Consider the following 14917-nt stretch of genomic DNA (forward strand, 5'->3'; position numbering starts at 1 on the left):
AAACCAAGAGCTACCAGTGCCTTAAACTGGAGAATAAGGGATAGATTCTTTAGGTAAAATGAGAACCTGTCGTACAGCCCGTTGTGTATCGGTGGCAATCCAAGTAATTGCTACCATTGTTTTATTACTATGACATTCAGAATTTTATTTCTCTTTCCTATTACTCCCTTCCTCTTCTCCCCACTTCCTTCACTAGACACAGTCTCCATCATGCACACGTTGCACACTCACTCTCAAAAAGAAAATTTGGTAAAGGACTTAATAGCCCTCTACTGTGTTTCCCCTTAGGAGGTATCTGGAGATGCATGGGATCAATTTTTGTCTCTCATAGTGCCTGGGCATTGTTATTGGAATTTAGTAGACAGGGGTCCCTGGATGCCACACATCTTGCCGTGTACAGAATGGGCTCAGATGATGGTGACTTTCCAATCATAAATATTATTAATGCTACTGCTGAGAAAAACTAGGTCTAACTGAAGTTTAGGTGGGTACCAACCACCTCAGCTAATAGATGATTTAGCTGTGCCTTGAGCAGATGCTAAAATCTCTTCCAGAATCTAGTAGGTTCTTAGTAAAACTATGTTGTGTTTTGAATCAAGTTGTTCACTTATAAACTAGTCAACACTATTTAATAAGTTCTATACATGTTACTTTCAGGAATAAAAAAAATTAAGATATACTTGCCAACATCAAGATTTTAACAATATCGTAAAGGTGATGAGCATGTACGAAACTAAATGAGCATTTTAGGAAATTTTCAAAATGCTATTGGAAAAGGAGAGGTGAGGGTTTACTTTTGAGCAGAGTTGTTGGGGATAACTCTGCATGGAAACCATTGAGAAACAGGTAGGATTTTAATAGGGAGTTATTTTGGGAGACACTTGCTGTAGTCAAAGGTACATTCTATGTAAGAACTTGGGAGAAGAGATAGAAATGTATAGAAATATTGTTACTGTAAAGGACGGTACTTGAGAAGAGGTGGCAGAAGATAGGACTAAAAACGTAGATTAGGATAGAGAATAGATGGTCTTGAATTTCTTATAAAGGAGTCTTTCCACTCGAAGGTATGGATTTATGTGTGAGTTTAGCCATTGGGAGTAGTGTATGGCATGCTGCCTAATGGTCTATACTTTGTTTCAATGTCCATGCTTCACAGAGTCCATGCTATAAACTCCCTCAGGTATCAGCTGCTTAAAACTTGCCTTCCTGATTTTCAAGTTCTCCTCTAAAGAGCTCTTTCAGTTTATTATTTTAAATGGTAGCAATATTCCTGGAGGTGAATCACATAATGATTTTTTTCAATCTCTTTTATATAAGGTATCACTGAAAAAGTATGATTAGATTCAATCCAGTTGTCTCCCGCAAAAGTAATATGTAGAAAATACCAACCAAGGTGACTCTCAGTGTGATTAATAGCCTAAAGATTTAGGTTAAGGATATAACAGAGAGAACTGTTCTGCTTAAAGGTGTTGCACAAATTATCTCAAAGAGCCAAAAACAGCGTCCAGTTTTTACTTGAAACAATTTGTTCTTGGAATATTGTCAGCTAAAATTGTGGTCAACTTTTGCAAATTGTATGAATTTGCACTGCATATTTTATTTAGTGTTAGCAAAGCTCCAATATGGCTCTGCATAACTTACACAATACACCATGAAAATGACTTCAGAAACTCCCACGGAAGTTGACAAATTGGGCATCTAATGCTTTTAAGCTAATTGCATGCTTAGTGGTTAAAGAGTCGACTTGTGAAGAGTGAAGATCAGGGTTTCTTGGAGATAATGCTCTGCCTACTGCCATACTGAATGCAGCCCAGCACTATATCATAAATATTACAAAAGCTTAAAGAAGAAAATAATGTGAACTTTAATCAGCATTTGACTTACTCTTAAGCGAAGTACTCATGAATCATATGCAATATCATAGCAGTTTTGAGACCTATTCTTGAATTTTCAAGCTGTTATTTTCAGGAAATTTAGAAAGCAAATTGCTAAGTGATGAAGAGTAATTTGATACCATTGGTTATGCCACTTTTTTTTTCTCCCTTGCAGACTGGAAAAAAGGAAAGGAGTAATACCTTGAATATTGCAATAGAAAACATGTGCAAGAAGACAAGAGACCTTCGCAGACAGGTGAGTGAGGAGAGAAACGTGGAGACAAACACCAAGCAAAAGGAACCTTTTTTTCTTCTTTTTAAATTAATTTAGAACACAAAACAAGAACAATAAATATATACTTCCCACATTTACGTACCTCAGCTGTTTTTGTGGCAAACGTGAGATAGAAGAAAGGGACTTAATATTAGGCAGAGTTACATTTAAATGCTGGCCCTGCCATCATCATCTGTGTGACCTCAGGAACAGATTGCACCTTTCTGAGCCTCTCTGAACCTATAAAATGGAATTAATAATACACGATAGGGCTGAAATGCCTCTGAGTGCCTGGTACGTAGTAAATTTTTAGAGAATGTTGGTAAATTGATTCTATTACATTAAAAACTGAGTTTATTATCCAGATGCTTAGAGCAAACAGCTAGCAATTCAGAGACCCTACCAATTTCCCCTTCTAACTCTTGCCAGGATGCTTCAAAAATTAGTTTCTGTTTAAGTTAAGGCTACTTTTAACATTAGGTCATCAGGAACATAGGATTAGAAAGGATTTCATTAAATAATTTAGAAGTCTAGTGTTATGCCACAAGTTGAAATGTTTTCCTCCAGAAATATGAAGATTTAGCTATTTTCAAAGACCTTTGCTTTCCATTCCTTTCCACTATTTTAATAACCGGAGTTCTTTTTCATGTACGGCTTTAAGTTGGTCACTATCAACACATAAAAGTGGGGCAAAAACTTTTCAACCATAAACTATTAATGCAATATATTATTGTAGTTTAACGGGAAGATTTAGTAAAATGGCCTGAGCAATCTTTTAATTCAGAAGTAGATTTGGAAGTGGAATAAATAGGGATCCCCAGCCAGGTAATATGAGCTGTGTGAAAGCACAATTTTGAAGGCTGGGAAAATTCCAATTTCTCAACTTTATGGCCTTAATGGGAATTCTGTTTCTACTGTCAGCACTTAAAATCATGGAATGTAAGAGTTGGAAGGATCTTAGCACAACCTGTCTTATGATGCAGATGAGAAAGCAGGTTAGTGTAGTGAGGTGACCCACCTAAGGAGGAAGGGGACTGAACCTACATCCACTCATAACCTACACCCACTTGAGGAACTCTCACCCTCAGGACTGTCCTCCCTGTTAGTTGTACTACTTTCATTCTCTACCTTCTTCAGTATTTCTACCCCATCTGCTCCTCCCAGGACTTGGAAAAGTTGTTACTATGAGCTGTTAACAACTGTGTCTTTCATTCTGGTCTCATCCCTCTAGATTCCCTTCAACAAAGTTATGCACAAAGACCTGATGTACATTTAGACCTCCAAAGCTTTTGGAATAATTATTTTTCTTTAAAAAAAGTTAAAATAAAGCAATCCTTTGTGGGTAGGATTACCAGATTTAGCAAATCAAAGTACAGGATGACCAGTTAAATTTGAATTTCAGATTAACAAATATTGCATGGGAACATAATTACGTATAAAATATAGTTGCGTTGATCTGAAATTCAAGTTTAACCAAGAATCTTGTATTTCATCTTGCAATCCTACTCTGATTTCCACCTTACATCATCAGTGAGACAGAGAAACAGCAAGGGGGTTACTAATACTTTTCTTCGTAGTAAGAGGATGTTTCTAGCTGCTAGAGAACTACTGTGTTCCAGAGTTATGAAAATTCCCTGTGGTTTCACAGGTCACATCTTCATTTTTTTGGTTAAGTACTGCTGCTTAACAAACCACTATAAACAATAGCAACCATTTTACTGTTTCATGATTCCATAGGTTGGCTGGGGTGCAGGTGGGGCTGTTAGGGAGTCCATTTCTGTAGTATTTTCACTTGTGGTCTCGTAGGTAGTGGTAGTTCAAATGGTGTCTGGGTTCAGGGCTTAGTATTTGAGGCCTCAGTTCTTCTTTTTCTCTCTCGCCACGTGGTGCCTAATCCCCTAAGGCCCCCATTCATGTGGCTTTTCTCTCTGTCAGGGGAGCCTGGATTTCTTACACATTGGTTCAAGGCTCCAAGAAAGGAGAGATGGAAGTTGACAGGCTTTCTTAGTGCCTGAGCTCCAAAGTCACTAGGATGCTTTTGCCTCTGCATTCTATAGATCAGCATACTACAAAGCCTGCTCCAGGTCAACAGGAGGAAGTAAAAGCACTATCTCTTATGGGAAGAGTGGCATGTGTATATGGGAAGATGGGCTTGTTAGGAGCTGTCTTTGGAGACATCCATGGTCTTCAGTGTGAGTTGAGGTAGTTGCTCTGATTTGTTCTCAGTATCCTCACTTGCCTTCCCAAGAACTTAATTTTCCATCCTGATGTTTATGCTTGTGGCAATAATACAAACTAGTTTAAACAACATGAGTCATCTCCACCTCTTCTTGCAAAATTTATTAAGCAGTCTGTTTTAAGCATCCTGTATATACTGTACTTTTTACAGAGGAAGGAGAAAGTCCCTTTCCTTACAGTGTTTTTCATTGGAAAATTTAATGTTCTTTTCTTGTTCTAGATCTGTGTTTGTTTGCTTGTTTTTAGTAGGAGAAAACCAAGCAAACAAAGCCTGTCTCCCTGCTCATTCATCTTAATTCCTTTGCTTACCCATGGCCTGTCCATTGGCAGCACAGAAACATTTTAGCTCAGAGAATCAATGGACTTCATCTGTGAGGAATGAGATAGATTTCTTAAACATAGCTGGGAAAAAGCAAATTATACATTTTGGGGTAATAACATGAATGTCCTACAGGTGATTTACTGTTTTTTTATTTCAAATAAACAATTTGTCTTTTCTTGCTCTGATTTCATTGCTTGTTGCACTAGAGAGCGAAGACAAAAGTCCTTGGCATTGTGTTTCAGAATTTCTATAATTTGGCACCAACTTAATCCTCATAATTTTTTTCTTCTTTTTTAGTTTTGCTATACACTTTATTTATTTTATTTTTTTAACATCTTTATTGGATATAATTGCTTTACGATGGTGTCTTAGTTTCTGCTTTATAACAAAGTGAATCAGTTACACATATACATATATCCCGATATCTCCTCCCTCTTGCGTCTCCCTCCCACCCTCCCTATCCCACCCCTCTAGGTGCTTACAAAGCACAGAGCTGATCTCCCTGTTCTATGTGGCTGCTTCCCACTAGCTATTTACATTTGGTAGTATATATAAGTCCATGCCACTCTCGCAGTTCGTCCCAGCTTACCCTTCCCCCTCCCCGTGTCCTCAAGTCCATTCTCTACGTCTGAGTCTTTATTCCTGTTCTACCCCTAGGTTCTTCAGAACTTTTTTTAGATTCCATATATATGTGTAAGCATATGGTATTTGTTTTTCTCTTTCTGACTGACTTCACTCTGTCTGACAGGTTCTGGGTCCCTCCACCTCGCTACAAATAACTCAATTTCGTTTCTTTTTATGGCTGAGTTAGATTCCATTGTATATATGTGCCACATCTTCTTTATCCATTCATCTGTCGATGGACACTTAGGTTGCTTCCACGTCCTGGCTATTGTAAATACAGCTGCAGTGAGCATTGCGGTACATGACTCTTTTTGAATTATGGTTTTCTCAGGGTATATGCCCAGGAGTGGGATTGCTGGGTCATATGGTAGTTCTATTTGTAGTTTTAAAGGAACCTCCGTACTGTTCTCCACCGTGGCTGTATCAATTTACATTCCCACCAACAGTGCAAGAGGATTCCCTTTTCTCCACACACTCTCCAGCATTTATTGTTTGTAGATTTTTTATGATGGCCATTCTGACTGGTGTGAAGTGATACCTCATTGTTGTTTTGCATTGCATTTCTCTAATGATTAGTGACGTTGAACATCCTTTCATGTGTTTGTTGGCAATCTGTATATCTTTTTTGGAGAAATGTTTATTTAGGTCTTCTGCCCAGTTTTGGATTGGGTTATTTGTTTTTTTAATATTGAGCTGCATGAGCTGCTTCTAAATTTTGAAGATTAATCCTTTGTCAGTTGCTTCATTTGCAAATGTTTTCTCCCATTCTGAGGGTTGTCTTTTTGTCTTGTTTATGATTTCCTTTGCTCTGCAAAAGCTTTTAAGTTTCATTAGGTCCCATTTGTTTATATTATATCTGTTTTTATTTCCATTTCTCTGGGAGGTGGGTCAGAAAGGATCTTGCTGTGATTTATGTCATAGAGTGTTCTTCTTATGTTTTCCTCTAAGAGTTTGATAGTGTCTGGCCTTACAATTAGGTCTTTAATCCATTTTGAGTTTACTTTTGTGAATGATGTTAGGGAGTGTTCTAATTTCATTCTTTTACATGTAGCTGTCCAGTTTTCCTAGCACCACTTATTGAAGAGGCTGTCTTTTCTCCATTCTTTACTCTTGCCTCCTTTATCAAAAATAAGGTGACCATCTGTGTGTGGGTTTATCTCTGGGCTTCCTATGCTGTTCCATTGATCTATATTTCTGTTTCTGTGCCAGTACCATACTGCCTTGATTACTGTAGCTTTGTAGTATACTCTGAAGTCAGGGAGCCTGATTCCTCCAGCTCCATATTTCTTTCTCAAGGTTGCTTTGGCTATTTGGGATCTTTTGTGTTTCAATACAAATTGTGAAATTTTTTTGTCCTAGTTCTGTGAAAAATGCCATTGGTAGTTTGATAGGGATTGCATTGAATCTGTAGATTGCTTTGGGTAGCATAGTCATTTTCACAATATTTATTCTTCCAATCCAAGAGCATGGTATAGCTCTCCATCTGTGTGTATCATCTTTCATGTCTTTCATCAGTGTCTTATAGTTTTCTGCATACAGGTCTTTTGTCTCAATAGGTAGGTTTATTCCTAGGTATTTTATTCTTTTTGTTGCAAAGGTAAATGGGAGTGTTTCCTTAATTTCTCTTTCTGATTTTTCATCATTAGTGTATAGGAATGCAAGAGATTGCTGTGCATTAATTTTGTATCCTGTTACTTTACCAAATTCATTGATTAGCTCTAGTAGTTTTCTGGTAGCATTTTTAGGATTCTCTGTGTATAGTATCATGTCATCTGCAAACAGTGACAGCTTTACTTCTTCTTTTCCAATTTGGATTCCTTTCGTTTTCTTCTCTGATTGCTGTGACTAAAACTTCCAAAACTATGTTGAATGATAGTGGTGACAGTGGACAACCTTGTCTTGTTCCTGATCTTAATGGAAATGGTTTCAGTTTTTCACCATTGAGAATGAAGTTGGCTGTGGGTTTGTCACATATGGCTTTTATTATGTTGAGGTATGTTCTCTCTATGCCTATTTTCTGGAGGGTTTTTATCATAAATGGGTGTTGAATTCAGTCAAAAGCTTTTCTGCATCTATTGAGATGATCATATGGTTTTTCTCCTTCAGTTTGTTAATATGGTTTATCACATTTAGTGATTTGTGTAAAGAATCCTTGCATTCCTGGGATAAACCCCACTTGATCATGGTGTATGATCCTTTTAATGTGCTGTTGGATTCTGTTTGCTAGTATTTTGTTGAGGATTTATGCATCTATGTTCATCAGTGATATTGGCCTGTAGTTTTCTTTGTGACATCTTTGTCTGGTTTTGGTATCAGGGTGATGGTGGCCTCATAGAATGAGTTTGGGAGTGTTCCTCCCTCTGCTATATTTTGGAAGAGTTTGAGAAGGATAGGTGTTAGCTCTTCTCTAAATGATTTTTTTTTTTTTCCGGTACACGGGCCTCTCACTGTTGTGGCCTCTCCCGTTGCGGAGCACAGGCTCCGGACGTGCAGGCTTAGAGGCCATGGCTCACGGGCCCAGCCGCTCTGCGGCCTGTGGGATCTTCCCAGACCAGGGCAGGAACCCGTGTCCCCTGCATTGGCAGGTGGACTCTCAACCACTGTGCCACCAGGGAAGCCCTTCTCTAAATGTTTGATAGGATTTGCCTGTGAAGCCATCTGTTCCTGGGCTTTTGTTTGTTGGAAGATTTTTAATCACAGTTTCAATTTCAGTGGTTGTGATTGGTCTGTTCATATTTTCTATTTCTTCCTGGTTCAGTCTTGGCAGATTGTGCATTTCTAAGAATTTGTCCATTCTTCCAGGTTGTCCATTTTATTGGCATAGAGTTGCTTGTAGTAATCTCTCATGATCTTTTGTATTTCTGCAGTGTCAGTTGTTACTTCTCCTTTTTCATTTCTAATTCTATTGATTTGAATCATCTCCCTTTTTTTCTTGATGGGTCTGGCTAATGGTTTATCAATTTTGTTTATCATCTCATAGAACCAGCTTTTAGTTTTATTGATCTTTGCTATCATTTCCTTCATTTCTTTTTCATTTATTTCTGATCTGATTTTTATGATTTCTTTCCTTCAGCTCACTGTGAGGTTTCTTTGTTCTTCTTTCTCTAATTGCTTTAGGTGCAAGGTTAGGTTGTTTGTTCGAGATGTTTCCTGTTTCTTAAGGTAGGATTGTGTTGCTATAAACTTCCCTCTTAGAACTGCTTTTGCTGCATGCCGTAGATTTTCGGTTGTCGTGTCTCCATTGTCAATTGTTTCTAGGTATTTTTTTATTTCCTCTTTGATTTCTTCAGTGATCACTTAGTTATTAAGTAGTGTATGTTTAGCCTCCATGTGTTTGTATTTTTTACAGGTCTTTTCCTGTAATTGATATCTAGTCTCAGTGTTGTGGTCAGAAAAGATACTTGATACAATTTCAGTTTTCTTAAATTTACCACGGCTTGATTTGTGACCCAAAATATGATCTATCCTGGAGAATGTTCCATGAGCACTTGAGAAAAATGTGTGTTCTGTTGTTTTTGGATGGAATGTCCTATAAATATCAATTAAGTCCATCTTGTTTAATGTATCATTTAAAGCTTGTGTTTCCTTATTTATTTTCATTTTGGATGATCTGTCCATTGGTGAAAGTGGGGTGTTAAAGTCCCCTACTATGAATGTGTTACTGTCAGTTTTCCCTTTTATGGCTGTTAGTATTTGCCTGATGTATTGAGGTGCTCCTATGTTGGGTTCATAAGTATTTACAATTGTTATATCTTCTTCTTGGATCGATCCCTTGATCATTATGTAGTGTCCTTCTTTGTCTCTTCAAATATTCTTTATTTTAAAGTCTATTTAGTCTGATATGAGAATTGCTACTCCAGCTTTCTTTTGGTTTCCATTTGCATGAAATACCTTTTTCCATCCCATTACTTTCAGTCTGTATGTGTCTCTAGGTCTGAAGTGGGTCTCTTGTAGACAGCAAATATATGGGTCTTGTTTTTGTATCCATTCAGTTAATCTGTGTCTTTTGGTGGGAGCATTTAGTCCATTTACATTTAAGGTAATTATCGATATGTATGTTCCTATTCCCATTTTTGTAGTTGTTTTGGGTTCGTTATTGTAGGTCTTTTCCTTCTTGTGTGTTTCTTGCCTAGAGAAGTTCCTTTAGCAGTTGTTGTAAAGATGGTTTGGTGGTGCTGAACTCTCTCAGCTTTTGCTTGTCTGTAAAGGTTTTAATTTCTCCATCAAATCTGAATGAGATCCTTGCTGGGTAGAGTAATCTTAGTTGCAGGTTTTTCTCCTTCATCACTTTAAATATGTACTGCCACTCCCTTCTGGCTTGCAGAGTTTCTGCTGAAAGATCAGCTGTTAACCTTATGGGGATTCCCTTGTGTGTTATTTGTTGTTTTTCCCTTGCTGCTTTTAATATGCTTTCTTTGTATTTAATTTTTGACAGTTTGATTAATATGTGTCTTGGCGTATTTGTCCTTGGATTTATCCTGTATGGGACTCTCTGTGCTTCCAGGACTTGATTAACTATTTCCTTTCCCATAGTAGGGAAGTTTTCAACTATAATCTCTTGAAATATTTTCTCAGTCCCTTTCTTTTTCTCTTCTTCTTCTGGAACCCCTATAATTCGAATGTTGGTGCATTTAATGTTGTCCCAGAGGTCTCTGAGACTGTCCTCAGTTCATTTTTTTTTTCTTTATTCTGCTCTGCAGTAGTTGTTTCCACTATTTTATCTTCCATGTCACTTATCCATTCTTCTGCCTCAGTTATTCTGCTATTGATCCCATCTAGAGTATTTTTCATTTCATTTATTGTGTTGTTCATCATTGTTTGTTTCATCTTTAGTTCTTCTAGGTCCTTGATAAATGTTTCTTGTATTTATTCTATTTCCAAGATTTTGGATCATCTTTACTATCATTATTCTGAATTCTTTTTCAGGTAGACTGCCTATTTCCTCTTCATTTGTTAGGTCTGGTGGGTTTTCATCTTGCTCCTTCATCTGCTGTGTGTTTTTCTGTCTTCTAATTTTGCTTCTCTTACTGTGTTTGGGGTCTCCTTTTTGCAGGCTGCAGGTTCGTAGTTCCTGTTGTTGTTTGTGTCTGTCCCCAGTGGCTAAGGTTGGTTCAGTGGTTTGTGTAGGCTTCCTGGTGGAGGGGACTAGTGCCTATGTTGTGGTGGATGAGGCTGGATCTTGTCTTTCTGGTGGGCAGGTCCACGTCTGGTGGTGTGTTTTGGGGTGTCTGTGTCTTTACTGTGATTTTAGGCAGCCTCTTTGCTAATGGTTGGGGTTGTGTTCCTGTCTTGCTAGTTGTTTGGCATAGGATGTCCAGCACTGTAGCTTGCTGGTCGTTGATTGAAGCTGGGTGCTGGTGTTGAGATGGAGATCTCTGGGAGATTTTCGCCGTTTGATATTATGTGGAGCTGGGAGGTCTCTTGTGGACCAGTGTCCTGAAGTTGGCTCTCCCACCTCAGACACACAGCCCTGACTCCTGGCTGGAGCACCAACAGCCTTTCATCCACACAGCTCAGAATAAAAGGGAGAAAAAGTAGAAAGAATGAATTAGTAGAAGTAGAAAGAAAGAAAGAAAGAAGGGAGGGAGGAAAGAAGGAAGGAGGGAAGGAAAAAAAGAAAGAAAGCAGATAAAGTAAAATAAAATAAAGTAAGATAAAATATAATAAAGCTATTAAAATAAAAAAATAAGAAAAAAGAAAAAAAATCTTTAAAAAATAAATGGATAGGAGAAATGGTGGAAGCAAAACTATACAGACAAAATCTCACACAGAAGCATACACATACACACTCACAAAAAGAGGAAAAGGGGAAAAAATTATAAATCTTGCTCTCAAAGTCCAACCCCTCAATTTGGGATGATTCGTTGTCTATTGAGGTATTCCACAGATGCAGGGTACATCAAGTTGATTGTGGAGCTTTAATGCGCTGCTTCTGAGGCTGCTGGGAGAGATTTCCCTTTCTCTTCTTTGTTCTCACAGCTCCCAGGGGCTCAGCTTTGGATTTAGCCCCGCCTCTGCGTGTAGGTCGCAGGAGAGTGTCTGTCCTTCGCTCAGACAGGACGAGGTTAAAGGAGCCGCTGATTCGGGGGCTCTGGCTCACTCAGGCCGGGGGGGAGGGAGGGGCACGTAGTGCGGGGCGAGCCTGCGTCGGCAGAGACCAGCACCAGCCTGAGGCGCACCGTGCGTTCTCTGGGGTAAATTGCCCCTGGATCCCGGGACCCTGGCAGTGGCGGGCTGCACAGGCTCCCCGGAAGCGGGGTGTGGACAGTGACCTGTGCTCGCACACATGCTTCTTGGTGGCGGCAGCAGCAGCCTTAGTGACTCATGCCCGTCTCTGTGGTGCGTGCTTTTAGCCGCGGCTCGCGCCCGTCTCTGCAGATCCTTTAAGCAGCACTGTTAATCCCCTCTTTTCGCGCACCACGAAACAAAGAGGGAAGAAAAAGTCTCTTGCCTCTTCGGCAGGTCCAGACTTTTCCCTGGACTCCCTCCCGGCTAGCCTGTGGCGCACTAACCCCCTGCAGGCTGTGTTCACTCTGCCCGCCCCAGTCCTCTCCCGGCACTCAGAAGCCCGAGCCTCAGCTCCCAGCCCCACCCACCCTGGCTGGTGAGCAGACAAGCCTCAGGCTGGTGAGTGCCGGTCGGCCCCGATCCTCTTGCGGGAATCTCTCCCCACTTTTCCCTCTGCACCCCTGTTGCTGTGCTCTCCTCCGCGGCTCCGAAGCTTCCCCCTCCGCCACCCGCAGTCTCCGCCCGCGAAGGGGCTTCCTAGTGTGTGGAAACTTTTCCTCCTTCACAGCTCCATCCCACTGGTGCCGGTCCCCTCCCTATACTTTTGTCCCTGTTTATTCTTTTTTGTTTTGTCCTACCCACGTACGTGGGGGGGGGGGGTTTCTTGCCTTTTGGGAGGTCTGAGGTCTTCTGCCAGCGTTCAGTAGGTGTTCTGTAGGAGTTGTTCCACGTGTGCATGTATTTCTGGTGTATCTGTGGTGAGGAAGGTGATCTTCGCGTCTTACTCTTCCACCATCTTCCCGGAAGCTCCCGTCCCTATTCTTTTGTCTCTGTTTTTTCTTTTGCCCTACCCAGGTAGGTGGGGAGTTTCTTGCCTTTTGGGAAGTCTGAGGTCTTCTGCCAGCGTTCAGTAGGTGTTCTGTAGGAGTTGTTCCACATGTAGATGGAGGAAGGTGATCTCCACGTCTTACTCCTCTGCCATCTTGAAGGTCTCCTCTCAGTCCTCATAATTCTTAACATTCCTTCTCCTTTCACTTTCTTCCTCAGTTCTTCCTGCTTCACAGCAGCACACTAACCTGTTCTCTGGCTAGAGTCTACTTGCTATTCACCAGATTTCCCACCACTTCCATACTCACCTCCAGATACACATGCATCTTTGTATATATGGCTTGTTCAATGTGGTGCCTTTCCTATTTCCCTTACTCTCCCTACCCAACCCCTAAGTGACTGAGGAAGTTCAAGACTAACATAAATGCTATTTCTCCCATGAAACTTCTGTCATTTTTATCAGCTGGAATTATTATTTTTCTTCCTAGAACACTTACAGCATTGGTAGTTGTATTATAGCAGCAATCATATACTGCTTGTCTTCAGCAGTAATCATATACTGCTTGTCTTTTTCTTCTCTAGTGGATTTTTCTTCACACTGGATTTTAAGTCCTTAAAATGATAGTTATGACAACATCTCTCATTTAGCAAATGCTTTCTACCCACTGTAGTCCTTACATTATTGATTTTTATCCCCAGAGCAAGAAATAATGCCATAGTATGACTATCTGAACCTCTCAGGTGAGTCAATTTACTGAACATTACCCAGCTAACTGGTAGAGCCAAGGTTTCAGCACAGGTCCATCCATCTAAACCCAGCCCAAATTTGTAACCACTATGCCAGGGGCCAGGAATAATGACCTATTCACTTTCAGAACTTCTAGTGTGTAATACACTGATTTTACTATTATAAATTTTTTTCTTCCTTATTATTTATTTTACATGTTTTTAGAATTTCAATTTTCTTGTTCCTTTAATCTCTTTTCTCATTTATTTGAGAACTGCACGCATATTAAAATTCTTAATAAGGAAGATGTTAAACCTTCTTTACTTCATTAGAAAATTAAAACAATCAAATGTATTCCATTTCTACTGAATTATGCAGAGTGAAACATATTTGATTTCACTAAAGGCAGGTTAAAATTTTTATATATATTGAGAAATAATTGTCTATTTCATAAAGGCCATAATAAAGACTTAAGGTATGTCAAATAAAATAGGATTCTGGTGAAAACAAAAAAAGAAACACAACAATTTGATTGATTCTTTAGCTGCTGAGTTGCTGAATTTCTGTACTCATCTCTTTTCCATGTTGGTAGTACCGGTGCCACACTCAGAAAAATGTGTTTAGGTTCTTGTTCCTCCTTCTCCTCATTCTTGTCATCAAATAATATTAAGTATCCATAAGATGCACATCTCATTAAATTGACACAGTAGGTATATGCTGAATTAATTATTAGGTGATTTAGTTCCTATTAGTTAATTGAGTTTTGAAAGTCATATTTTGCTCTGTGACTTAAAATTAAAATGGCATTAATAATACACAAATATAAGTTTTATACTTCCCTGAGGGTGATTCTTTTCTAAAACACTTTCTCTTCTTTTCATTCCTCTTTCACACACAGTTTCATTTTTTCTATTCCCTTATTTGGTGGGTGTTAGAGGGTGGGCAGGTCTTTCTTACAGTTTGCACATACAGCCGTCACTTTTGGAATTCCAGTGTAGAGAAATATTTTATCTGAGATCCCAAACCACTTTCATCAGTGGTAATGTACAATTGAAATGAAAAAAATTCCATATGAATATGTCAGAACATATAAAGGAAATTACTTAGCATGGCATTCGGGCTCTTCCATATTTTGTCCCTATGTTCATTTGTGGTCTGATCTCATAATATTTCCTCTTTCATGGTCAGCCATAATACAGGAGATAGCAGAATTAAACCCAGTGGTGTGCAAAGCAGAAGTGGCAGAGTGTGATCACCAATGGGTAGTTTATGTAAGACATCAGAGTCTATTACTTGCTACGCGAACAAACAGCACTAACACCGGATAAATGTGTTTATATTGGATTCTCCTGAAAGCAGATCCTGAGACTGGGGCCTTTATTCAGGTTATTTATTTGAGAGGCACTTCCAAGAAGCAAGTGTAAAAGAATATCAAGCATAAGAGAACAGGCAGGGAAGGAGGAAAGGATACGCGATTGAGGGCATCACTATAGGCAACAGTTGCTTAAGGACCTCTGAGAAGTGACAGAATGCCTCCCAGAATTGTCTGACCAATAGATGGAAGCTGGGAATTTTATCCAGTAGCTCCCGTACCCATTGGTTGAGGGTTGCTCCCAGTAGTATTGACTCTCTAGAACTTTGAGGCTCTTTGTGCTTGAGCTGAGAATCTCATAGAGACTTGGAGCAGGCCCTGCGAAAGAATAACAAAAAGAAGCATGGAATGCACTCGAGGTGGGATGTCTTTGGAGGACGTGGAACTGTCCCCACCCCCCAGCAACACTTGAAATCAGAGACTGGTCCAG

The 14917-nt window shown here is 39.6% G+C and overlaps 1 protein-coding gene across 2 annotated transcripts in view; it reads left to right on the forward strand.

Moving 5' to 3' along the window:
- Positions 1-14917, forward strand: part of CTNNA3 (catenin alpha 3) — a 1595169-nt gene that overhangs the window by 856187 nt on the left and 724065 nt on the right. For both annotated transcript variants that reach the window (XM_027130128.1, XM_027130127.1), the window contains exon 8: positions 2050-2130. In XM_027130128.1, coding sequence (XP_026985929.1) covers positions 2050-2130 — 81 coding nt within the window. The remainder of the gene's footprint in view (positions 1-2049; positions 2131-14917) is intronic.

This window comes from Aethalodelphis obliquidens, unplaced genomic scaffold (genome assembly GCF_003676395.1).
Source record: "Aethalodelphis obliquidens isolate GAN/ISIS:26980383/991018 unplaced genomic scaffold, ASM367639v1 scaffold37, whole genome shotgun sequence".
Taxonomy (NCBI): Eukaryota; Metazoa; Chordata; class Mammalia; order Artiodactyla; family Delphinidae; genus Aethalodelphis; species Aethalodelphis obliquidens.